A 26,743-nucleotide genomic window follows, 5' to 3' on the forward strand; every position below is an offset into this window, starting at 1 on the left:
AGTACTTGTACAAACAGGCAGTACTTGTACACACAGGCAGTACTTGTACACACAGGCAGTACTTGTACACACAGGCAGTACTTGTACACACAGGCAGTACTTGTACACACAGGCAGTACTTGTACACACAGGCAGTACTTGTACACACAGACAGTGCTTGTACACACAGGCAGTACTTGTACACACAGGCAGTACTTGTACACACAGGCAGTGCTTGTACACACAGGCAGTACTTGTACACACAGACAGTGCTTGTACACACAGACAGTACTTGTACACACAGACAGTACTCGTACACACAGGCAGTACTTGTACACACAGACAGTACTTGTACACACAGACAGTAGTTGTACACACAGACAGTACTTGTACACACAGACAGTACTTGTACACACAGGCAGTACTTGTACACACAGGCAGTACTTGTACACACAGGCAGTACTTGTACACACAGACAGTACTTGTACACACAGACAGTACTTGTACACACAGACAGTACTTGTACACACAGGCAGTACTTGTACACACAGGCAGTACTTGTACACACAGACAGTACTTGTACACACAGACAGTACTTGTACACACAGGCAGTACTTGCACACACAGGCAGTACTTGTACACACAGGCAGTACTTGTACACACAGGCAGTACTTGTACACACAGGCAGTACTTGTACACACAGGCAGTGCTTGTACACACAGACAGTACTTGTACACACAGACAGTACTTGTACACACAGACAGTACTTGTACACACAGGCAGTACTTGTACACACAGACAGTACTTGTACACACAGGCAGTACTTGTACACACAGGCAGTACTTGTACACACAGGCAGTACTTGTACACACAGGCAGTACTTGTACACACAGTACTTGTACACACAGGCAGTACTTGTACACACAGGCAGTAGTTGTACACACAGACAGTACTTGTACACACAGACAGTACTTGTACACACAGGCAGTACTTGTACACACAGGCAGTACTTGTACACACAGGCAGTACTTGTACACACAGACAGTACTTGTACACACAGACAGTACTTGTACACACAGACAGTACTTGTACACACAGGCAGTACTTGTACACACAGGCAGTACTTGTACACACAGACAGTACTTGTACACACAGACAGTACTTGTACACACAGGCAGTACTTGCACACACAGGCAGTACTTGTACACACAGGCAGTACTTGTACACACAGGCAGTACTTGTACACACAGGCAGTACTTGTACACACAGGCAGTGCTTGTACACACAGACAGTACTTGTACACACAGACAGTACTTGTACACACAGACAGTACTTGTACACACAGGCAGTACTTGTACACACAGACAGTACTTGTACACACAGGCAGTACTTGTACACACAGGCAGTACTTGTACACACAGGCAGTACTTGTACACACAGGCAGTACTTGTACACACAGTACTTGTACACACAGGCAGTACTTGTACAGACAGGCAGTACTTGTACACACAGGCAGTACTTGTACACACAGGCAGTACTTGTACACACAGGCAGTACTTGTACACACGGGCAGTACTTGTACACACAGGCAGTACTTGTACAGACAGGCAGTACTTGTACACACAGGCAGTACTTGTACACACAGGCAGTACTTGTACACACAGGCAGTACTTGTACACACAGGCAGTACTTGTACACACAGGCAGTACTTGTACAGACAGGCAGTACTTGTACACACAGGCAGTACTTGTACACACAGGCAGTACTTGTACACACAGGCAGTACTTGTACACACAGGCAGTACTTGTACACACAGGCAGTACTTGTACACACAGGCAGTACTTGTACACACAGGCAGTACTTGTACACACAGGTACACGAGTATCCCCCGGGCCGTCTCTCGTCTCCTTGACATTTGCTTAAACTCGGTGACATTTAGAATCCGCCCAAACCTGATGTTTTGGGAGTTTTAATGAGGAAACGTTTATCAGACAAACTGCTGACTCTGGGAGAGGAACTTTCCCGTCTGCATTTACCCCTCACACCTGCTCCAGGGGCACCTATTGTACATGTTTTAGTGGTAGCCAGAGGAAACCTGCACACACACATATGATATTAGGGCTGCAACTAACGATTATTTTGGTAATCGATTAATCTACTGATTATTTTTACGATTAATCGATTAATCGCTTGGCTGTGAAAGGTGCATGGAAATTGTATTTTTTCAATTTTTTGACCACATGACGCTAAAGTGACGCCGCTTGAGGACATGTTGATGGAGTAAACTTAAAGTAAACGTTTGCAGGAGGCTCTTTGTGCTGATTCTGCTTCTGATTGGACGAGACAAAGACAGATATTTATGAAATTTACAATGTACAAAACACTGCAGACGCTCACTTTAAAAAACAAAGTAGGTTTTCATCCAAAATACACAATTGTCATGTCTTTTTTGCTCAAATTTAGTCTGTGTTCACTAGAAAACGATTAATCGATTACTGGAATAGTTGACAACTATTTTAGTAATCGATTAGTTGTCGATTAATCGATTAATTGTTTCAGCCCTATATGATATATAGATTTATGTACTGAGTGAAGGCTATAGTGTCAATAATACCATCATTCATTCCATCATAAATCAATGCTTTAAAGCAGAACTAAGTAACTTCTGCCCCTAGAGGCCGTCAGCGCCACTGCATGTTGTGTTTTTTACTCATTAATTGTCCGTGAGAGTAAATCCTACAGTGACAGGAAAGACAAAGGGACAGAGGGAGATTGTTCATCCACTTACACAATGGAGATCATTGTTTTCACTCAGACCTGGCTGTAAATACTGTGTAAGTGACGCTAGCCTGCAGTTAGCTTTGCCCGTTAGCATGTTAGCTTCTTCTTCGTGATTTCATTAGTGTGTATTGGTGACTCCGGTCCGGTGGCAGGAAAGTTGCAAGCATGGTTTTCTGTCCAGAGACACCAGGGGGAGGTGAAAGTATTACCCCAGAGTACCCCCAGGGCGGCGCCACATCGGGAGATGGATCCTCGAGCGCGGCCTCACCTTAACCTTAACTGTAGTCGTACTAATTATATCTGGTGTGTTTTCAGGTGGTGCAGTAATAGTAGAAGTATTTGCAGTAGTTGTAGTAGTATTTACAGTAGTAGTAATTATATTGTGTGTTTTCAGGTGGTGTAGTAGTAGTATTTGCAGTAGTAGTAATAATCTGGTGTGTTTTCAGGTGGTATAGTAGTATTAGTAGTATTTGCAGTAGTTATAGTAGTATTTGCAGTAGTAGTAATTCTCTGGTGTGTTTTCAGGTGGTATAGTAATAGTAGTAGTATTTGCAGTAGTAGTATTTACAGTAGTAGTAATTATATTGTGTGTTTTCAGGTGGTGTAGTAGTAGTATTTGCAGTAGTAGTAATAATCTGGTGTGTTTTCAGGTGGTATAGTAGTATTAGTAGTATTTGCAGTAGAAGTATTTGCAGTAGTAGTATTTGCAGTAGTAGTAATACTCTGGTGTGTTTTCAGGTGGTGTAGTAATAGTATTAGTATTTGCAGTAGTAGTATTTGCAGTAGTAGTAATTATATTGTGTGTTTTCAGGTGGTGCAGTAATAGTAGTAGTATTTGCAGTATTTGCAGTAGTAGTAATTCTCTGGTGTGTTTTCAGGTGGTGGTGTCGACGACGGTGAACGTGGACGGACACGTCCTCTCCGTCTCCGACAACATGTTCGTCCACAATAACTCCAAACATGGCCGCCGCGCTCGCCGCCTGGACCCGTCAGAGGGTGAGACACTGTCCAGCTTCACTTATATATTTACATATATATATACATACATATATATACACATATATACAGTGAGGAAAAAAAGTATTTGGTCAGTTTCACATAGACATTGTATTGGATTTTGGCTAAATACTTTTTTTCCTCACTGTATATACAGTGCGTGATGTTTAAGTGGTGCTGAAGTTTTCTCTCACTGAGGCGGTCTGAGCGTGCGGCGTCCTGAATGTGCGGCGTCCTGAGCGTGTGGCGTCCTGAGCGCGCGGCGTCCTGAGCGTGCTGAGCGGGCGGCGTCCTGAGCGTCCTGAGCGTCCTGAGCGCGTCCTGTCAGGGCCAAACGGGACATAAAGCTCCATCTGTCAAACAATAACAACAACAAACAACAAACAGGAAGTGGTGTCCAGGGGCAGATGGGGAAGTCTTTTATCTGCGCGCCGCACGCTCAGCCAGACAATGGCGTTTTGGCCCCTCCGGAGCGCCGTACAAAGGCGCCGCTGACGAGGCGCTCTCCAGATGTTGGAGCGAGGAGCGAGGACGCGGCGCCGGAACAAAGGCGTCTGAGCCACGATTATTAATGCCACCGACTCAAAGTCAGAAACAAACCTCTGACGTGAGCTCCATCAAACATTTATTAAAGCCCAACCACACGGGTCTGATGTTTGGATGGATAAATAAACAAACAAATAAATAAACAAACAAATAAATAAAGAGTCTTTAAATGAGGTGGAAACATAAAGGTTGAATGATATTGCAGTGTTTTCAGTCCTGTCTAAAGCCTCTGCAGCTGCAGGTGATGCAGGATCATGACTCTGCTCTAATGTGTGACTTAAAAGTCTGAGGCTGTGTCCGAATGTCCACACTGTTCCCTATATAGTCACTATATAGTCACTATATAGTCACTATATAGTGACTATATAGTCACGTCACTATATAGTCACTATATAGTGACTATATAGTGACTATATAGTGACTATATAGGGGTCACATGTCGTAGGTGTGTCCGAATGTCCAGAGAGAAAAAAGAAAGGCACTCGAAATTTCCCACAATGCATCTGGAAAAGTAGTGAGCATCAATGGTCACTAAACGGGTCAATATTTCCCACAATGCACTGGGAGAAGAGCCTGACAGAGACAGGTCTGTGAACTAAACACGACTGAAGTAAATCAGCTGTTTCAGTCGAGTGTTTGTGTTTCTCAGGAATAAACGACCAAAATATAAACGGCTACGGTGAAAAGATGCTAACGTTAGCCGCTAACCTTTAGCTCGAGCTAAATGACCGATAGCTTCATGCTAGCGTTAGCCGCTAACCTTTAGCTCGAGCTAAATGACCGATAGCTTCATGCTAGCGTTAGCCGCTAACCTTTAGCTCGAGCTAAATGACCGATAGCTTCATGCTAACGTTAGCCGCTAACCTTTAGCTTGAGCTGTTAAATGACCGATTGCTTCTTCTCGAATAATCCAAGTCATTCATGTAAAATCCATGTGAAGTAAAAGCGTCTCTGACTCGTATTTATCATAAATATTCCACTGTCTCTGAGTTTGGTTTTTATCACAGAAATACTTTATTCCCGGAGTTTATTGAACTTTTAGCAGATGTCGTCGCTCAATTTGCTGGTGTTCGGACACCGATATCTGACCGACTCTCAGCGTCTCTGAGCTCACGCTGGGGTGACTTTTTTTTTCCTTTTTTTGTGATGATGGTTTAATTTAAATTTAAATGACAGATAAAACGCCTGTAAAAGTGTCAAAACAGTCGTTCTGTTTCATAAAATAAACGTTTGTAACAATAAATAAATTCAGATAAAAAAACAAAAACAAATCTGCAACTGCAGCGAGTGACGTCACGCAGCTCGGAGAAAGTCGTGTCTTGTGTCCGAATCGCCAACAGAATCAGTGACTATATAGTCACTATATAGTCACTATATAGTCACTATATAGTCACTATATAGTGCGGCCTGTGTAGTGAATTAGGGGTTAGGGAATAGTGTGGACATTCGGACACAGCCTGAGTCTCACTGCACACGGAGCACATGGCTACTTAATCTGCATAAACCAAAGGATGTACTTAAAGGTGCATTATGGAGCTTTTTGTTTGTGCATATTTGACCTTTTAGTGACCCAGAGTGACCTCACTATAAAACCTCCAGAACATGTTACACTCGTACTGCAGCCGCTGGGTCACCAAAGGTCAATATGCTCAAATAACTAGTTTGTTTTTCCACATAAAAAGTTCTTTCGCCTCTGGTTTTACTTAACCTTTATTCAACATTAAGGTCGAGGTTCAGATATAATTAGTGGATTAACGAATTTAACAAATTAATGACGGGGTCGGCAACCTTCAACATCAACCAAAAGTCAGGCTGAAAGAGCGGCAATAATGTTTTTATCTCTGAGACTGTACTGACTGTAGGGAATATAAGCTGATCCGGAAGGTCCTTCAAATCCTTCAGGTCCTTCAGATCCTTCAGGTCCTTCAGATCCTTCAGGTCCTTCAGGTCCTTCAGGTCCTTCAGGTCCTTCAGGTCCTTCAGGTCCTTCAGGTCCTTCAGATCTTTCAGATCCTTCAGGTCCTTCAGATCCTTCAGGTCCTTCAGGTCCTTTGCCTCTTTTTCATCTACTACAGAGTACAGACGATGACTGGAGAACCTTCATCCAGGATTGTTTCATCAAAGCTCAAAAGAGATTAAATGTGTTCTAAATGGTGTAATTGGCTTGTTGCACAATGTGGCTACGCTAGTTCCTCTGAGCTGAAGCTGTGGGCGCTAGCACTTCCTGTTCGTGTTCATTTCCATTAAGATGAGCTCAGACCAGTGAGTTTCTGGTAGAAATATTTCCATAGAGGAGACGTTTATGTTTGTGAGGATCAGGGAGTTTGTCTTGAAGCTAAAGGCTAATTTAACCTCTCAACTCCCGCCTAAACCGAGAGGAACTTTTTTCCTCACGTCACATTTTTTTTCCCCATCATTTTTGTCATTTTTTTGTCATTTTTTTGTCATTTTTTTCCCATCATTTTTGTCATTTTTTTTGTCATTTTTTTTCCCATCATTTTTGTCATTTTTTTGTCATTTTTTTGTCACATTTTTGTCACTTTTTTGTCATTTTTTTGTCACATTTTTGTCACATTTTTGTCATTTTTTCGTCAATTTTTTGTCAAATTTTTGTCACATTTTATCACATTTTTGTCATTTTTTTGTCACATTTTATCACTTTTTTGTCATTTTTTTGTCACATTTTTGTCACATTTTTGTCATTTTTTCGTCAATTTTTTGTCAAATTTTTGTCACATTTTATCACATTTTTGTCATTTTTTTGTCACATTTTTGTCATTTTTTTGTCACATTTTATCACATTTTTGTCACATTTTTGTCAGGTTCTTGTGACATTTTTGTGACATTTTTGTGACATTTTGCCACATTTCCATCATTGTTTTCGTCGAGAAAATGTGCTCAGTTCAGGTGGGAGTTAAGGGGTTAATGCATTACACAACTTGAAATAGTGCCTTTATATATATATTTTTTCATAGCATGTTAGCCTTTAGCTTCAAGACAAACTATCAACCCTTCATGATCACAGGCGTCTCTGATCTGAACTCGTTACATCATGATTTGAACACAACACAATCTTTGGAAAATATGATTATTATTCCAAGAAAACAGACAGGAAGTCCAGGCGCTCACACCTTCAGGTCAGAGGAACTAGCATAGCCACACCGCGCAACAAGCCGATAAGACACAGACTGTCTCAGGGTTAGTGCTAGATCGTATGCTCCGGAGGGACGGTCTGCTGCGAGTTTGTCTAAAAATACAAATAATCCTAATCCTTAAGGTTAACCCCTTAACTCCCACCTGAACCGAGCACATTTTCTCCAGTTTGGCTTTACCCCAATCCAAAAGCTTCTGGGGAAAAAAAGCTGTGAAAAATAACAACAAAACAATGATGGAAATGTGACAAAACAGTGACGAAAAATTTATGAAAAAGTGGCAAACATGTGATAAAAATGACCAAAAAACATACAAAAAAGTGACAAAAAATTTGACAAAAAATGGACGAAAAAAGTGACAAAAATGTGACAAAAAATTGATTAAAAATGGACGAAAAAAGCGACGAAAAAATGACAAAAATGTGATGAAAATGACAAAAAAATACAAAAAAGTGACAAAAAATGGACGAAAAAAGTGACAAAAATGTGACAAAAAAATGATTAAAAATGGACGAAAAAAGCGACGAAAAAATGACAAAAATGTGATAAAAATGACCAAAAAAAATACAAAAAAGTGACAAAAAATGGACGAAAAAAGTGACAAAAATGTGACAAAAAATTGATTAAAAATGGACGAAAAAGTGATGAAAAAAATGACAAAAATGTGATAAAAATGACAAAAAAAATACAAAAAAAGTGACAAAAATGTGACAAAAAATTGATTAAAAATGGACGAAAAAAGTGATGAAAAAATGACAAAATTGTAATAAAGAGACAAAAAAAAATACAAAAAAGTGACAAAAAATGGACGAAAAAAGTGACGAAAAAATGACAAAAATGTGATTAAAAATGACAAAAAATTTACAAAAATGAGTTGAACACCCACAAAAAAATGTTGGGGAAAAAAATCTGATGACGTGAGGAAAAAGATCCTCTCGGTTCAGGCGAGGTTCACCATTTCCCTGGCCCTAACCTTAATTTGTGTCATGATATATCTCACGTTTTCGCAGCAGACTGTCCCTCCGGAGCAGACGATCTAGCACTAACCCTGTCTCAGGTCCTTCTGTGGGCGAACGACCTCTGACCTTTCCCTCTCTCCCCGTGAAGCAGCCACTCCGTGCATCAAGGCCATCAGTCCGAGCGAGGGCTGGACCACAGGGGGCGCCACCGTCATCCTCATCGGGGACAACTTCTTCGACGGGCTGCAGGTGGTGTTCGGGACCATGCTGGTGTGGAGCGAGGTGAGCGGGGGCGGGGCATGGACGCCGTTACTCTGTGTACTTTCTACAACTGCGTGGATATACAGATATTGGGGTTAAACGTGTCTGACCCCGCCCTCTCTCCTCGCCGCAGCTGATCACGCCTCACGCCATCCGGGTGCAGACTCCCCCACGCCACATCCCGGGAGTCGTGGAGGTCACTCTGTCCTACAAGTCCAAGCAGTTCTGCAAAGGAGCTCCGGGGAGATTCGTCTACACCGGTGAGTACTACTACTACTACTACTACTACTGCTACTACTACTACTACCACTGCTACTACTACCACTACTACGACTACTACGACTACTACTACTACTACTGCTGCTACTACTACCACCACAACTACTACTTCCACTGCTACTACTACTACCACTACTACGACTACTACTACCACAGCTACTACTACTGCTGCTACTACTACTACTGCTGCTACTACTACGACTACTACCACTGCTACGACTACTACGACTACTACCACAGCTACTACTACGACTACTACCACAGCTACTACTACTACTACTACCACAACAACTACTACTTCCACTGCTACTACTATGACTGCTACCTTCCCACTCCCTCACACTGACCTGCCTCTGGTCCTGATGGTCGAGTCTCTGTCTGGTCTTTTCTGCTCTGTGTTTCGGTTCTTCAAAACAATTACAAAAATTTGACAAGAAATTTCAAAAAAATGACAAAAAAAATGGACGAAAAAATTACAAAAATGTGATAAAAATTTGGTAATAAATTACAACATTTTGACAAAAAATTACAGAAAAATGACAAAAATGGGACAAAAAATGACAAAAATGTGATAAAAATTTGACAAATAAATTACAAAATTTTGACGGCAAAATGACAAAAATGTGACAAAAAATTAAAAAAAAAAGTACAAAAATGTGATAAAAATGTGACAAAAAATAACAAAATTTTGACAAAAGAATGACAATAAATGGGACAAAAAATAACAAAAAAATTACCAAAAATGTGATAAAGAATTGACGAAAAAATGACAAAAATGGGACAAAAAATTCCCAAAAAATACCAAAACTGTGATGAAAATTTGACAAAAAAATGACAAAATTTTGACAAAAAATGACAAAAAAATGACAAAAAATTTGACAAAAATGTGATAAAAATTTGTCTACACCGGTGAGTACCACTACTACGACGACGACTACTGCTACTACTACTTACACTGCTACTACTACTACGACTACTACTGCTGCTACTACTACTACTATTACTACTACCACCACAACTACTACTTCCACTGCTGCTACTATGACTGCTACTACCTTCCCACTCCCTCACACTGACCTGCCTCTGGTCCTGGTGGTCGAGTCTCCGCCTGGTCTTTTCTGCTGTGTGTTCCGGTTCTTCCGATGAGAATTCCCCTCATGAGGAGCTCGGCAGAACCTCACTTTTGCTCTGGGCTCACTCATAACGATGATGTAACGATGTTTTCACAAACCATCGGAAATATAATGTGCTGCAGACATTTTCATTTGCATCGTTTTGTCGCTCAAAGATAACTGACTCTGTGCGCTCGGGCTGACGGTCACGACAAGCTTTAGTTTAGACGTAGCAGCAGAGCTAACGTTAGCATTTGACCTGTTGTACAAAAACAACAGGTCAAATGAGAAAAGTTCCATCACTGATCCAAAACATGAACATCCCAAGGCTTTGATCATCGTAGCCACTTCACCATTACCTCCCCAGGGCCGAGCGGAGCCGGAGCCAGATCACCGAGGGAGGGGAGAGATAGTGCAGGCTGCAGAGCGAGGACGAGCCAAATCATCCTAAAATAATGCTCTTCAGCTGAGATACTGATGTGTTTTGTCTGTTACGTCAGATATAAAAAAGTTGAACTCATGAATGGCTGAACGAACTCATGAATGAGCCGGTGCTTTTCAAAACCGGAAGTGGTTTCTTGGGCGGCGAGGTTACGGTTAGCTTAACCCCTTAACTCCCACCTGAACCGAGCACATTTTCTCCAGTTTGGCTTTACCCCAATCCAAAAGCTTCTGGAAAAATAGCAACAAAACTGAGACGAAAACAATGATGGAAATGTGACAAAAAAGTGAGAAAACATTGACAAAAAAGTGACGAAAAATTGATGAAAAAGTGGCAAAAATGTCACAAAAATGTCACAAAAAATGACCAAAAAATGTGACCAAAAAATGTAACAAAAAATGACAAAAAATCTATAAAAAATGGATGAAAAAATTAACAAAATGTGACAAAAAATGACCAAAATGTAACAAAAAATTGACAAAAATTTGATGAAAAATTGATGAAAAAATGAAAATAATTTGACTAAAAATTACAAAAAATTATAAAAAATTGATAGAAATTTGACAAAAAAATGAAAAAAAAAATTGACAAAAAATTACAAAAAAAATTACAAAAAATGTGATAAAAAATTACAAAAAAATTACATAAAAGATAAGAAGATAAGATAAGAAGAAACTTTATTGTCTGTCCCCAAAGGCGACAGAAATTCATCTTTGACAGGCTCAAAACATGCACACACACTTCCATAAAAACACCGGCACATTTAAAACCAACATAGCAATAATGAACAAAAATGAGCTGAATACCCAACAAAAAAATGATGGAAAAAAAATGTGATGACGTGCGGAAAAAGCTCCTCTCGGTTCAGGCGGGAGTTAAGAGGTTAAAGCACAGAGTCAATTATCCTGAACAGACGACAAAGGGGCAGAAAAACTCTTTCCCAATTCATTCCACATTTCTTCCCAGTTCTCCCCCCAATTTCTTTCCCATTTTATTCCCAGTTATTTGCTTATTTTTCCCAGGTTTTTCCCTATTTTCTCACAATTTCCTTTTTTTTATTATATACTTATATACTTTGATCATAGTGGATTATGGCCTTTACCTTTGCATGGCCTTGTTCTGACAAACCCTGGTCTGTAACGGCTTCTACGTCACATGTTTTATTCTCCTCCATCTTCCGTTTGACTCTGGGACGTTTGACTCTTTGTGCGGCGTATCTCAGATCTGACGCGTGTCCACAACCGTCCGCTTTCAGTATTCAGCATTAAGCGCGTGAAGAAAGAGCTTCTTTAAAAGCCGTGTATAACGTGAATACGGAAAAGTCCGGCCTAAATCGCTGACATTTCCTTATCGGAGCAAACACAGCGGCGCCGCCTGACCTTTCCCCGCCTGAGCCGTGTGAATATGGAGGATAATGTGGACCCAAAATCTGCAGATGCGACGCGCTGATACGGGAGCCTGACAGGACGCACTCAGGGAAAAGGAGCGGGACAGGGCGGGTACAGGGGACGTTCAGGCTGGAGGCTTAAAGCGACGCTGCGGAGGAATCAGGAAGAAACGAGCTTTCAAATCACTGACATGAACATGAGGGAACAAGGACAGCAAGTAGGTCCCAGGTTCGATTCCCACCTGGACGGGGCCTTTCTGTGGAGTTTTTAACCTCTTAACTCCCGCCTGAACCGAAAGAAGCTTTTTCCTCACGTCATCAGATGTTTTTTCCATCATTTTTTTTGTTGGGTATTCAACTCATTTTTGTAACTTTTTTGTCATTTTTTTGTCATTTTTTGTCACATTTTTTCATCATTTTTTGTCAATTTTTTGTAATTTTTTTGTCAATTTTTTATCAGATTTTTGTATTTTTTTTTGTAACATTTTGTCACATTTTTGTCATTTTTCGTAAATTTTTAATCAAATTTTTGTATTTTTTTTTGGTCAATTTTTTTAAATCAGATTTTTGTCGTTTTTTGTCACATTTTGTCAATTTTTTGTCATTTTTTCGTCCATTTTTATAATCAATTTCTTGGGATATTTTTGCCACGTTTTCATCAATTTTTCATCACTTTATTGTCAATGTTTTCTCACTTTTTTGTCACATTTCCATCTTTGTTTTCGTATTTTTTTGTCATTTTTTAATCCCATTTTTTATCAAATTTTTGTCATTTTTTGGTCAAAATTTTATCATATTTTTGTATTTGTTTTGTAACATTTTGTCACATTTTTGACATTTTTCGTACATTTCTTGTCAATTTCTTGTGACATTTTTGCCACTTTTTCATCAATTTTTCGTCACTTTTTTGTCACATTTCCATCATTGTTTTGTCGCTATTTTCACAGCTTTTTTCCAGAAGCTTTTGGATTGGGGTAAAGCCAAACTGGAGAAAATGTGCTCGGTTCAGGTGGGGGTTAAGGGGTTAAAGGAACAGGCCAGTGTCTTTCACAGACTGAGATCTGTTCTTACCTGAGCTTAGACGAGTTGATCCGTACCTGTACAATACACAGGGAGAGGCCAAATGCTAACAACATCTTTGGTCTTTGTGCGTGACTGAGGGCACACACAGAGACCAGACAGATACACATCAACTGACATGAAAACCTAGATGTTAAAGGGACTATACGGAGTTTAAAAATAATTAAACCTAATGTGTAAAATGAGCTCTGACCTGTTCACCACAACTGCCTCTAACATCCTGCACTTCCACTCACAAGCTTAACCCCTTAACTCCCACCTGAACTGAGAGCATTTTCTCCAGTTTGGCTTTACCCCAATCCAAAAGCTTCTGGAAAAAAGGTGAGGAAAGAGTGACAGAACTGAGACGAAAACAATGATGGAAATGTGACAAAAAAGTGGGAAAACATTGGCAAAAAAGTGATGAAAAATTGATGAAAAAGTGGCAAAAATGTCACAAAAATGTCACAAGAATTTGACAAAAAATGGACAAAAAAATGACAAAAATGTGACAAAAAAATGACAAAAACTTGATGAAAAAATGACAAAAAATTACAAAAATGTGATAAAAAATTGACAAAAAATGACAAAAATGTGACAAAAATGTGACAAAAAAAAAAGACAAAAATGTGACAAAAATGTGACAAAAACTTGATGAAAAAATTACGAAAAAATGACAAAAAAAATACAAAAATGTGATAAAAAATTGACAAAAAATGACAAAAAAAATACAAAAATGTGATAAAAAATTGACAAAAATGTGACAAAAAAAATGACAAAATGTGACAAAAAATGGACAAAATGTGACAAAAAATGACAAAAATGTGACAAAAAAATGATAAAAATGTGACAAAAAAATAATAAAAAAATGACAAAAATGTGACAAAAAAAATGACAAAAAAATGACAAAAACTTGATGAAAATATTACGAAAAAATTACAAAAATGTGACAAAAATGAGTTGAATGCAAAAAAAAAAATGCTGAAAAAAAATCTGACGTGAGGAAAAAGATCCTCTCGGTTCAGGTTAAGAGGTTAACATAGAAGCTGCAGTTACACGTTCGACCTGAGGTGGCAGCAGTGAGAACGACCAAACGACCAAAGTGAATTGAAAATGGACCCGATATCTGTCCTGGTCGCCTCATTTCCGACCTCAGCCCAGACACTTCCACTTGTTCTGCAGAAACCCCACCTCGCCTTCCAAACGGCGGCGTTAACAAAGCGTGACATCATCAGAAGCGCCACGCCGACCCCGGAATCCAAAACCCGCAACCCCAAACCAATTCCTCCTCCTATATGTTGTTTGCGGATCCGTATATTGTCCAATCTGCGGGCGTAAGTGGCGAAAAATGTATGAAAAAGTGGCAAAAATGTCACAAGAAATTGACAAAAAATTGACGAAAAAATGACAAAAATGTGACAAAAAAATGACAAAAATTTGATGAAAAAATCACAAAAAAATTACAAAAAAATTACAAAAATGTGATATAAATTTGACAAAAATGTGACCAAAAAATGACAAAAATGTGACAAAAAATTGACAAAAATGTGACAAAAATGTGACAAAAATGTGACAAAAAATTGACAAAAAATGACAAAAATGTGACAAAAAATTGACAAAAATGTGACAAAAATGTGATATAAATTTGACAAAAATGTGACAAAAAAATGACAAAAATGTGACAAAAAATTACAAAAAAATTACAAAAAATTGACAAAAAAATGACAAAAATTTGATGAAAAAATTACAAAAAATTACAAAAAAATTACAAAAATGTGACAAAAAATGACAAAAAAATGACAAAAATGTGACAAAAATTTGACAAAAAATGACCAAAAAAATGACCAAAAAAATGACCAAAATGACTAAAAAATGACAAAAATGTGACAAAAAAATGACAAAAATGTGACAAAAAAATTACAAAAACTTGATGAAAATATTACGAAAAAATTACAAAATAATTACAAAAATGTGACAAAAATGTGACCAAAAAATGACAAAAATGTGACAAAAATGAGTTGAATACCCAAAAAAAGATGAAAAAATCTGCTGACGTGAGGAAAAAGATCCTCTCGGTTCAGGCGGGAGTTAAGAGGTTAACATAGAAGCTGCAGTTACACGTTCGACCTGAGGTGGCAGCCGTGAGTATAAAACGACCAAAGTGAATTGAAAATGGACCCGATATCTGTCCTGGTCGCCTCATTTCCGACCTCAGCCCCGACACTTCCACTTGTTCCGCAGAAACCCCCCCTCGCCTTCCAAACGGCGGCGTTAACAAAGCGTGACATCATCAGAAGCGCCACGCCGACCCCGGAATCCAAACCCGCAACCCCAAACCAATTCCTCCTCCTATATGTTGTTTGCGGATCCGTATATTGCCCAATCTGCGGCCGTAAGTGGCGAAAAATGTATGAAAAAGTGGCAAAAATGTCACAAGAAATTGACAAAAAATTGACAAAAAAATGACAAAAATGTGACAAAAAAATGACACAAATTTGATGAAAAAATTACCAAAAAATTACAAAAATGTGATATAAAATTGACAAAAATGTGACAAAAATGTGACAAAAAAATTACAAAAAAATTACAAAAAATTGACAAAAAAATGACAAAAATGTGACAAAAAAATGACAAAAATTTGATGATAAAATTACGAAAAATTACAAAAAAAATTACAAAAAAATTACAAAAATGTGACAAAAATATGGCAAAAATGTGACAAAAAATGACAAAAATGTGACAAAAATATGACAAAAAAATGACCAAAATGACAAAAATTTGACAAAAAAATTACAAAAAAATTACAAAAATGTGACAAAAAAAATGACCAAAAATGTGACAAAAAATGACAAAAAAATGACAAAAAAATGACCCAAAAAAATGACCAAAAATGTGACAAAAAAATTACAAAAAAATTACAAAAATGTGACAAAATAAATGACAAAAAATGTGACAAAAAATTACAAAAAATTACAAAAATGTGACAAAAATGAGTTGAATACCCCCCAAAAAAAAGATGAAAAAAAAATTTGATGACATGAGGAAAAAGATCCTCTCGGTTCAGGCGGGAGTTAACATAGAAGCTGCAGTTACGCGTTCGACCTGAGGTGGCAGCAGTGAGAACGACCAAACGACCAAAGTGAATTGAAAATGGACCCGATATCTGTCCTGGTCGCCTCATTTCCGACCTCAGCCCAGACACTTCCACTTGTTCTGCAGAAACCCCACCTCTCCTTCCAAACGGCGGCGTTAACAAAGCGTGACATCATCAGAAGCGCCACGCCGACCCCGGAATCCAAAACCCGCAACCCCAAACCAATTCCTCCTCCTATATGTTGTTTGCGGATCCGTATATTGCCCAATCTGCGGCCGTAAGTGGCGAAAAATGTATGAAAAAGTGGCAAAAATGTCACAAGAAATTGACAAAAAATTGACAAAAAAATGACAAAAATGTGACAAAAAAATGACAAAAATTTGATGAAAAATTACCAAAAAATTACAAAAATGTGACCAAAAAATGACAAAAATGTGACAAAAAATTGACAAAAATGTGACAAAAATGTGACAAAAAAAATGACAAAAATTTGATGAAAAAATTACCAAAAAATTACCAAAAAATTACAAAAATGTGATATAAATTTGACAAAAATGTGACCAAAAAATGACAAAAATGTGACAAAAAATTGACAAAAATGTGACAAAAAAAATGACAAAAATTTGATGAAAAAATTACGAAAAAATGACAAAAATGTGACAAAAATATGGCAAAAATGTGACAAAAAATGACAAAAATATGACAAAAATGTGACAAAAAATGACAAAAATTTGACAAAAATTTGACCAAAAATGACCAAAAAAATGACCAAAAAAATGACAAAAATGTGACAAAAAATGACAAAAATTTGATGAAAAAATTACGAAAAAATGACAAAAATGTGATAAAAATTTGACAAAAAATGACCAAAACTTGATGAAAAAATTACGAAAAAATGACAAAAATGTGACAAAAATGTGACAAAAAAATGACAAAAACTTGATGAAAAAATTACGAAAAAATGACAAAAAAAATGTCAAAAATGTGACAAAAATGTGACAAAAAAATGTCAAATTTGTGACAAAAAAATGGCAAATATGTGACAAAAAAATGACAAAAATGTGACAAAAAAATGACAAAAATGTGACAAAAAAATGATAAAAATGTGACAAAAAAATGTCAAAAATGTGACAAAAATGTGACAAAAAAATGACAAAAAAATGACAAAAATGTGACAAAAAAATGATAAAAATGTGACAAAAAAATGACAAAAATGTGACAAAAAAAATGATAAAAATGTGACAAAAAATGTGACCAAAAAATGACCAAAAAAATGACAAAAACTTGAGGAAAATATTACGAAAAAATTACAAAAAAGTTACAAAAATGAGTCGAATGCAAAAAAAAAATGATGAAAAAAAAAATCTGCTGACGTGAGGAAAAAGATCCTCTCGGTTCAGGCGGTTCTATGTTAAGAGTTTAACATAGAAGCTGCAGTTACACGTTCGACCTGAGGTGGCAGCAGTGAGTATAAAACGACCAAAGTGAAATGAAAATGGACCCGATATCTGTCCTCGTCGCCTCATTTCCGACCTCAGCCCAGACACTTTCCACTTGTTCCGCAGAAACCCCACCTCTCCCTCCAAACGGCGGCGTTAACAAACCGTGACATCATCAGAAGCGCCACGCCGACCCCGGAATCCAAACCCGCAACCCCAAACCAATTCCTCCTCCTATATGTTGTTTGCGGATCCGTATATTGCCCAATCTGCGGGCGTAAGTGGCGAAAAATTGATGAAAAAGTGGCAAAAATGTCACAAGAAATTGACAAAAAATTGACGAAAAAATGACAAAAATGTGACAAAAAAATGACAAAAATTTGATGAAAAAATTACACAAAAATTACACAAAAATTACAAAAAAATTACAAAAAAATTACAAAAAAAAAACAAAAAAAATACAAAAAAATTGACAAAAAAATGACAAAAATGTGGCAAAAAAATGACAAAAATTTGATGAAAAAATTACGAAAAAATTACAAAAAAATGACAAAAATGTGACAAAAATATGGCAAAAATTTGACAAAAAATGACAAAAATTTGATGAAAAAATTACAAAAAAATTACAAAAAAATTACAAAAATGTGATATAAATTTGACAAAAATGTGACAAAAATGTGACAAAAAAATGACACAAAAATGTGACAAAAAAATGACAAAAATGTGACAAAAAAATGACAAAAATGTGACAAAAAAATGACAAAAATGTGACAAAAAATGACAAAAATTTGATGAAAAAATTACGAAAAAATTACAAAAAAATTACAAAAATATGACAAAAATGTGATAGAAATTTGACAAAAAATGACCAAAAAAATGACCAAAAAAATGATAAAAATTTGACCAAAAAATGACAAAAATTTGACCAAAAAATGACAAAAATGTGACAAAAAAATGACAAAAACTTGATGAAAATATTACGAAAAAATTACAAAATAATTACTAAAATGTGACAAAAATGTGACAAAAATGAGTTGAATGCAAAAAAAAAAAGATGAAAAAAATCTGCTGACGTGAGGAAAAAGATCCTCTCGGTTCAGGCGGTTCTATGTTAAGAGTTTAACATAGAAGCTGCAGTTACACGTTCGACCTGAGGTGGCAGCAGTGAGAACGACCAAACGACCAAAGTGAAATGAAAATGGACCCGATATCTGTCCTCGTCGCCTCATTTCCGACCTCAGTCCCGACACTTCCACTTGTCCCGCAGAAACCCCACCTCGCCTTCCAAACGGCGGCGTTAACAAACCGTGACATCATCAGAAGCGCCACGCCGACCCCGGAATCCAAACCCGCAACCTCAAACCAATTCCTCCTCCTATATGTTGTTTGCGGATCCGTATATTGCCCAATCTGCGGGCGTAAGTGGCGGCCGCGCTGCTCCCCCGTCCCCCTCGCGTCCCCCTCGCGTCCCGGGCCACTTGACTCGCAGATTCACACAAACATCTCCTCCCGAAGCCCGAGTCGAGCGTGAAAAACGCATCAGCCGCCGCGTGACGAGCGGGGGGCGCCGTGATGAGCGCAATCTCCGCCGAAACACGCCTCGCAAATGGACGGGACGCCAACCAGCCCCGGGGTCAATAAAGCGGAGCATTGTGGGGAATGGAGGAGAAATCACACGGAAACGGCCCAGAGGCTCATGGGAAATGTAGGCGGAGGATTGGATTTGTTATTTAAGGCGAGACGCTGAAAGAAAAAACAGCCCAAACTCTCTCTCTCTTTACGATGTTTATTCTCTGAGATTCATCCAGGAAGTGACTCCAACATGGCCGTGCTCTTGGTTAGCGCTAGATCGTCTGCTCCGGAGGGACGGTCTGCTGTTTGTATAGATCTATGAGTTGGTTTGTCTAAAAATACAAATAATCCTAATCCTTATAGTTAACCCCTTAACTCCCACCTGAACCGAGCACATTTTCTCCAGTTTGGCTTTACCCCAAATCCAAAAGCTTCTGGAAAAAAGGTGAGAAAATAGCAACAAAACAATGATGGAAATGTGACAAAAAAGTGAGAAAACATTGACAAAAAAAAGTGACGAAAAATTTATGAAAAAGTGGCAAAAATGTCACAAAAATGTCACAAAAATGTCACAAAAAATGGACCAAAAAATGTAAAAAATGTGACAAAAAAATTGACGAAAAATTGACGAAAAAATGTCAAAAATGTGACAAAAAAATTCCCCAAAAACGATAAAAAATGTCAAAAATGTGACAAAAAATGATGAAAAATTGACAAAAATGTGACAAAAAAGTGACAAAAAATTGACAAAAAATTACAAAAAAACGATTTTAAAAAAAGTCAAAAATGTGACAAAAAATGTATTAAAAATAGACGAAAAAATGTCAAAAATGTGACAAAAAATTCCCCAAAAACGATAAAAAATGACAAAAATGTGACAAAAAAAGTGACAAAAAATGGATTAAAAATGGACGAAAAAATGACAAAAATGTGACAAAAAATTCCAAAAAAACGATAAAAAATTACAAAAAAGTGACAAAAATTTGACAAAAAATTACAAAAAATCGATTAAAAAAAAAAGTCAAAAATGTGACAAAAAATGTATTAAAAATGGACGAAAAAATGACAAAAATGTGATAAAAAAGTGACAAAAAAGTTACAAAAATGAGTTGAACACCCAACAAAAAAATGTTGGAAAAAAAATGTGATGACGTGAGGAAAAAGCTCCTCTCGGTTCAGGCGGGAGTTAAGAGGTTAACCCTGGCCCTAACCTTCATTTGTGTCATGATATCTCACGTTTTCACAGCAGACCGTCCCTCCGGAGCAGACGATCTAGCTCTAACCCGTGCTCTTCCCCACTCACTCACTAATACTCACATGTTCGGTATCCACGTGTAGCCCGAAAGGCTGCGATCCAAATATGGTCATTTCCTGTGTTGGAGACAGCATAGAACGTCCTGTTGTGGAGTCTCTGTTCTGTGATAATCTTCCTCACCAATAAGCAGCCGCAGGTGAGACGAGAGTCAGTGATGCATGAATGTGACAGTGAGTCTATACGGTGTTCCTATTCCAGACACTCAGATCAAAACGACTTTATATTGTGATTATAGGCGACAGAGTTACATTTCTTTAATGTTTTCTGCAGGTGGTGGTGCCTTGTGACTTTTTCAATGAAAAAATGTGACAAAAAAGTGACAAAAAATGACAAAAAATGACCAAAAAAAAAATGACAAAAATGTGACAAAAAATGACAAAAAAAATGACAAAAATGTGACAAAAAAATGACAAAAATGTGACAAAAAAATGACATAAATGTGACAAAAATGTGACAAAAAATGACAAAAAATGACCAAAAAAAAATGACAAAAATGTGACAAAAAAATGACAAAAAATGACAAAAAACGACAAAAATGTGACAAAAAAATGACAAAAATGTGACAAAAAAATGACAAAAATGACCAAAAAAAATGACAAAAATGTGACAAAAAAATGACAAAAATGACCCAAAAAAATGACAAAAATGTGACAAAAAAATGACAAAAAATGGCAAAAAATGAATGACTTGTGACTTTTTCAATGAAAAAAATGTGCCTTGGCTCAAAAAAGCTTGAAAAACACTGATCTAAAGCTGTTTTATTCTCTTCATTCACCTAAATCTGTGGGTCTGCTTCCACCTGGAAGAACAGGAAGAAAGGATCAAATAATATTGCTTCTCCTGCTTCTCCTGCTTCTCCTGCTGCTCCTGCTTCTCCTGCTTCTGCTTCTCCTGCTCCTCCTGCTTCTCCTGCTTCTGCTTCTCCTGCTCCTCCTGCTTCTCCTGCTTCTCCTGCTTCTCCTGCTTCTCCTGCTTCTCCTGCTGCTCCTGCTTCTCCTGCTTCTCCTGCTGCTCCTGCTTCTCCTGCTTCTGCTTCTCCTTCTCCTGCTCCTCCTGCTTCTCCTGCTTCTCCTGCTTCTCCTGCTTCTCCTGCTTCTCCTGCTTCTCCTGCTTCTCCTGCTTCTGCTTCTCCTGCTTCTCCTGCTTCTCCTGCTTCTCCTGCTTCTCACCGGCCTCTGTGCTTCAGTTTACACGCTTTACTCCCTTCACCTGCTCCACACGCTTCATTTAGAAGGATTTTTTCAGATCTACTTCCTCACTGATATATATATAACGACTATTTTATTAAAAAAACTAAACCAGATCCAGTTTTACATTGAAATCTCTACATTTAAAGCAGCGTCTCTGACTGATAAGGAACCTGAAAGGGAACCTGCGTGTGACAAAAGACACTTCTGTGGACCTGAGTGTCCAATCTGAGAATCTGACCAGTGTGTATGAGCTGAGGTCTGAGGTTCTGCTCTGAGGTCCGGTCTGAGGTCTGACAAAAAATAACCCAAAAAAAATGACAAAAATGTGACAAAAAATGTGACAAAAATGTGACAAAAATGTGACAAAAAATGTGACAAAAATGTGACAAAAAATGACAAAAAAATGACAAAAAAATGACAAAAAAATGACAAAAATGTGACAAAAAAATGACAAAAAATGTGACAAAAATGTGACAAAAAATGACAAAAATGTGACAAAAAATGTGACAAAAAATGTGACAAAAATGTGACAAAAAATGACAAAAAAATGACAAAAAAATGACAAAAAAATGACAAAAAATGACAAAAAATGACAAAAAAATGAATAAAAAAGACAAAAAATGACAAAAATGTGACAAAAAAAAGACAAAAATGTGACAAAAAATGTGACAAAAAATGACAAAAAAAGACAAAAAAATGACAAATGTGACAAAAAAATGACAAAAATGTGACAAAAATGTGACAAAAAATGACAAAAAATGACAAAAAAAAGACAAATGTGACAAAAAATGTGACAAAAATGTGACAAAAAATGTGACAAAAAATGTGACAAAAAATGTGACAAAAATGTGACAAAAAATGACAAAAAATGACAAAAAAATGACAAAAAAATGACAAAAATGTGACAAAAAATGTGACAAAAAATGACAAAAAATGACAAAAAAAATGACAAAAAAATGAAAAAAAAAGACAAAAAATGACAAAAAAATCTCAATCTCTACATTTAATGCAGCGTCTCTGACTGATAAGGAACCTGAAAGGGAACCTGCGTGTGACAAAAGACACTTCTGTGGACCTGAGTGTCCAATCTGAGAATCTGACCAGTTTGTATGAGCTGAGGTCTGAGGTCTAGGTCTGAGGTGAGGACTGAGGTCTAGGTCTGGTCTGAGGTCTGAGCTCCTGAGTCTGTGCTGCGTCTGAAATGTCGCCGACGTCGGGAACTGAAGGCGAGAAACCCCCCTCGCTGTGGAGTCTGGCTCCGCCCCCTCGCCGCTCGCCGGGATGAAAGTGGCCTGAACACAATACAGGAGAGAAGAGGGGAGACGGGGGGAGGGGGGGTAAAGAGGAACACGGAGGGGGGAGAGGTCATCTGTCTTCATCTGAGAGACAATAACAGAACAGAGCTTTAAACAAACCTGCTGCACAGAGAGAGAGAGCGCTTTACCTGAACGTAACAAACCCCACGAGGCTCATGTGAAGCGCTTTGTGACAGAGTCTGAATAACATGCAGGAACACTGAGCTGTGGATGTGCTGGAGGAGCTTCACACAGTGCTCACACTCTTCCATAATCACTACAAGACGTCGCACAAGTTTACTGAAACAATGAATGAGAATGACCAGATAACAGAGCGAGGGACTTGTTCTTAATTAAACACTACACTATTACCTGCTTTACTCAAATCTAAACCAGAGCCAATCTTAGGATCCATCCATGTTCTTGCTCTTTATCCGTCTCCGGGTCGTGGGAGCAGCTGTTGGATCTGCTCAAATCACACTGCACCAGCCCCTTATGGCGCCCCCTGCAGGTGGTGGGTCCACAGAAAGGTAAATGGTAAATGGTCTCAACTTATATAGCGCTTTTCCACCTACATTAGACACTCAAAGCGCTTTACAGCAAGGATCCACTCACCCATTCATACTCTCATTCATACACCAGTGTACGCAGACACTGGGGGCAATGTGGGTGAAGGGTCTTGCCCAAGGACACAACGACAGTGTGCACTTTCAGGAGGTGGGATTCGAACCCCCGACCTTCCGATCATGAGACGATCCTCTCTACCATCTGTGCCACTGTCGCCCCAGAAGGACGGCCTCGTGGTTCTACCCAGGCCTGTCGGTCTCTCATGAGGAGCTTCTGACCCGTCACCTATAGGACCTGTTTGTCCTGGGAGACCCTACAGGGGCACGAAGCCCCGACAGCAGAGCTCCAGGATCATTCGGGTGCTCAAACCCCCCCACCACGTTAAAGGAACAGGCCACCGTTTTTACACACTGAGATATGTTCTTACCTCACTTTAGTCGAGTTAATATATCCCCGTCTGGTCTTTGTCCGTGCGCTCTGCCAGGCAAACGGAGCACATACACAGCCTCTCCCACATGTCACATAGCTCCAAAAAAGCTCACGATAGAAGCTACCAAGCTCTTCCACGTGTTCCCTATTTAAATAAAGTTACGTGAAGTGTTTTCATGCGAAGTATATTTACACAGAAATGTAACATGTCGATTTTATAAGCAAATAAAAAGGGGGACTATATTGTGAGGCGTAGTGATACGAGGAGCAAAACGTCCGCGCAGTAACTCCTAAAGGTTATTGACGGAAGTGAGCGGGGAAGTCTTTAGGAGTTACTGCGCGGACGTTTTGCTCCTCGTATCATTACGCCTCACAATATAGTCCCCCTTTTTATTTGCTTATAAAATCGACATGTTACATTTCTGTGTAAATATACTTCGCATGAAAACACTTCACGTAACTTTATTTAAATAGGGAACACGTGGAAGAGCTTGGTAGCTTCTATCGTGAGCTTTTTCGGAGCTATGTGACATGTGGGAGAGGCTGCGTATGTGTGAGCGCACGGACAAAGACCAGACGGGGATATATTAACTCGACTAAAGTGAGGTAAGAGCATATCTCAGTATGTGAAAACGGTGGCCTATTCCTTTAAGGTGGCGGCTCCAGGAGGGGATCTTAGGAACCTTCCATTCATTTTCTTCTCCTTTATCCGGGGCCGGGTCGCGGGGGCAGCGTCTCAGCAGAGATGCCCAGACACACACCTCCTCCAGCTGTTCTGACCCCGAGGCCACACCTCCTCCAGCTGTTCTGACCCCGAGGCCACACCTCCTCCAGCTGTTCTGACCCCGAGGCCACACCAGGCCAGCTCGGAGACATAGTCCCACCACCGTGTCCTGGGTCTGGGCCTTTTCCCACTAGGACATGCCTGGAACACCTCCCGCGGGAGGCGACCAGGAGGTATCCGGAACAGATGCCCGAGCCACCTCAGCTGCTCCTTTCCACGTGGAGGAGCAGCGACTCTACTCCGAGCTCCTCCCGGGTAACTGAGCTCCTCCCCCTCAGCCACCCGGAGAAGGAAACTCATTTCGGTCGCTTGTATTCGCGATCTTGTCCTTTCGGTCACGACCCAAATCTCATGACCATAGGTGAGGATCACATGACCACAGGTGAGGGCGGGAACGTAGATGGATCGGTAAATCGAGAGCTTTGCCTCTTAGGAACTAATATGTCACAGAATAAAAGCAGACATTTAAACCTGGCTCTGTCTCTAACTGGAGCTGATATCACTACATCCCGTCACACCTGCAGCGTCGGTCCTCCCTCCTGACCCGCTGCTTCATATAAAGTGTTCATGTGTCCTGGGCTGTGAGAGCAGAGCTGTGACAAAAATCCATTAAAAAAAAGACAAAAATCCATTAAAAGAAAAGACAAAAATCCATTAAAAGAAAAGACAAAAATCCAGCAAAAAAAGACAAAAATCCAGCAAAAAAATGACAAAAATCCAGCAGAAAAAGACGAAAATCCATTAAAAAAATGACAAAAATCCATAAAAAAAATGACAAAAATCCATAAAAAAGTGACAAAAATCCATAAAAAAAATGAAAAAAATCCATTAAAAGAAAAGACAAAAATCCAGCAAAAAAATGACAAAAATCCAGCAGAAAAGAGCCGAAAATCCATCAAAAAAGTGACAAAAATCCATAAAAAAAAATGACAAAAATCCATAAAAAAAGACAAAAATTCCATCAAAAAAGTGACAAAAATCCATAAAAAAAATGACAAAAATCCATTAAAAAAATGACAAAAATCCATTAAAAAAATGACAAAAATTCCATCAAAAAAATGACAAAAATCCAGCAGAAAAAAGACAAAAATCCAAAAATTAAAAATTAGGGGAAAAAAATGAAAATTATAATCGTTTTTTTTGCGATTATGCTAATTTTGTAATCGTTTACTGTTGTAATCGAAATCGTAATCGAATTTCGATTAATTGCACAGCCCTATGTTCTGTGAGAGCAGAGCTGTGTTCATGTGTTCATGTGTCCTGGGCAGTGAGAGCAGAGCTGTGTTCATGTGTTCATGTGTCCTGGGCAGTGAGAGCAGAGCTGTGTTCATGTGTTCACGTGTCCCGGGCTGTGAGAGCAGAGCGATGGCGTCCTCCGCTCTCAGTCCTATTATCTCTCCGTCTTGAGTATTTATCCGCTCTCATGCCCTTGTCTCGCTCCCATTGTCAGCTCTAACTCCATTCCTGCCGTTGCCCCTCATTATACTCCGCCCTCTCCGGCGCCCATAATCCGGGGCGTGGTCTCTCGCCTTCTCCCCCCCCCCCCCCCCCTCTCTCTTCTCTCCCGGACAAATTGGATTTCGCGTCTCGCCCGGCGCTCCTCTCCTCGCCGCCGCGCCGCAAACAAATGTCATTATGGCCTAATGAAAACCCGCCGTCCGCATTCATTCTTATTCATGCGGGCCGCGCCGGAATACTTAGCCGCCGCCGCCGCGATTGTCACTCTTCCTTTGCGCTGAGGAATTGTCCCCGAAGCGCCGGAGGACGGACGGCGTGATAGATGCGATTTATTTACAGACAGAGGTTTTTCCCCGACGTCTGAGGAGAGAATGAAGCGGCCGTGTGCAAAGATGGCATTGAAACAAGGTCTATAGAGGCGAGGAGACGGAAGCAAACACACCCCGTCAGAGTCAGAGGGAGGGGTTCAGGAACGCAGGTTTAGCCTTTAAAAAATCCAGCAAAAAAGTGAAAAAAATCCAGCAAAAGTGAAAAAAATCCAGCCAAAAAATGACAAAAATCCATCAAAAGAAAAGACAAAAATCCAGCAAAAAAAGACAAAAATCCAGCAAAAAAATGACAAAAATCCAGCAGAAAAGAGCCGAAAA

General features: G+C 39.0%; 1 protein-coding gene across 3 annotated transcripts in view; it reads left to right on the forward strand.

The window, feature by feature from the left end:
* LOC306982392 (transcription factor COE3) overlaps positions 1-26,743 on the forward strand; it is a gene marked incomplete at its 5' end in the record, with an annotated part of 186,245 nt that overhangs the window by 116,301 nt on the left and 43,201 nt on the right. For 2 of the 3 annotated variants that reach the window (XM_079582318.1, XM_079582320.1), the window contains 3 exons: positions 3,639-3,756; positions 8,562-8,695; positions 8,808-8,934. In XM_079582318.1, the coding sequence (XP_079438444.1) occupies positions 3,639-3,756; positions 8,562-8,695; positions 8,808-8,934 (379 nt within the window). The remainder of the gene's footprint in view (positions 1-3,638; positions 3,757-8,561; positions 8,696-8,807; positions 8,935-26,743) is intronic. The other variant, XM_079582319.1, reaches the window with a different exon arrangement.

This window comes from Gobius niger (genome assembly GCF_951799975.1).
Source record: "Gobius niger genome assembly, chromosome: 24".
Classification (NCBI taxonomy): Eukaryota; Metazoa; Chordata; class Actinopteri; order Gobiiformes; family Gobiidae; genus Gobius; species Gobius niger.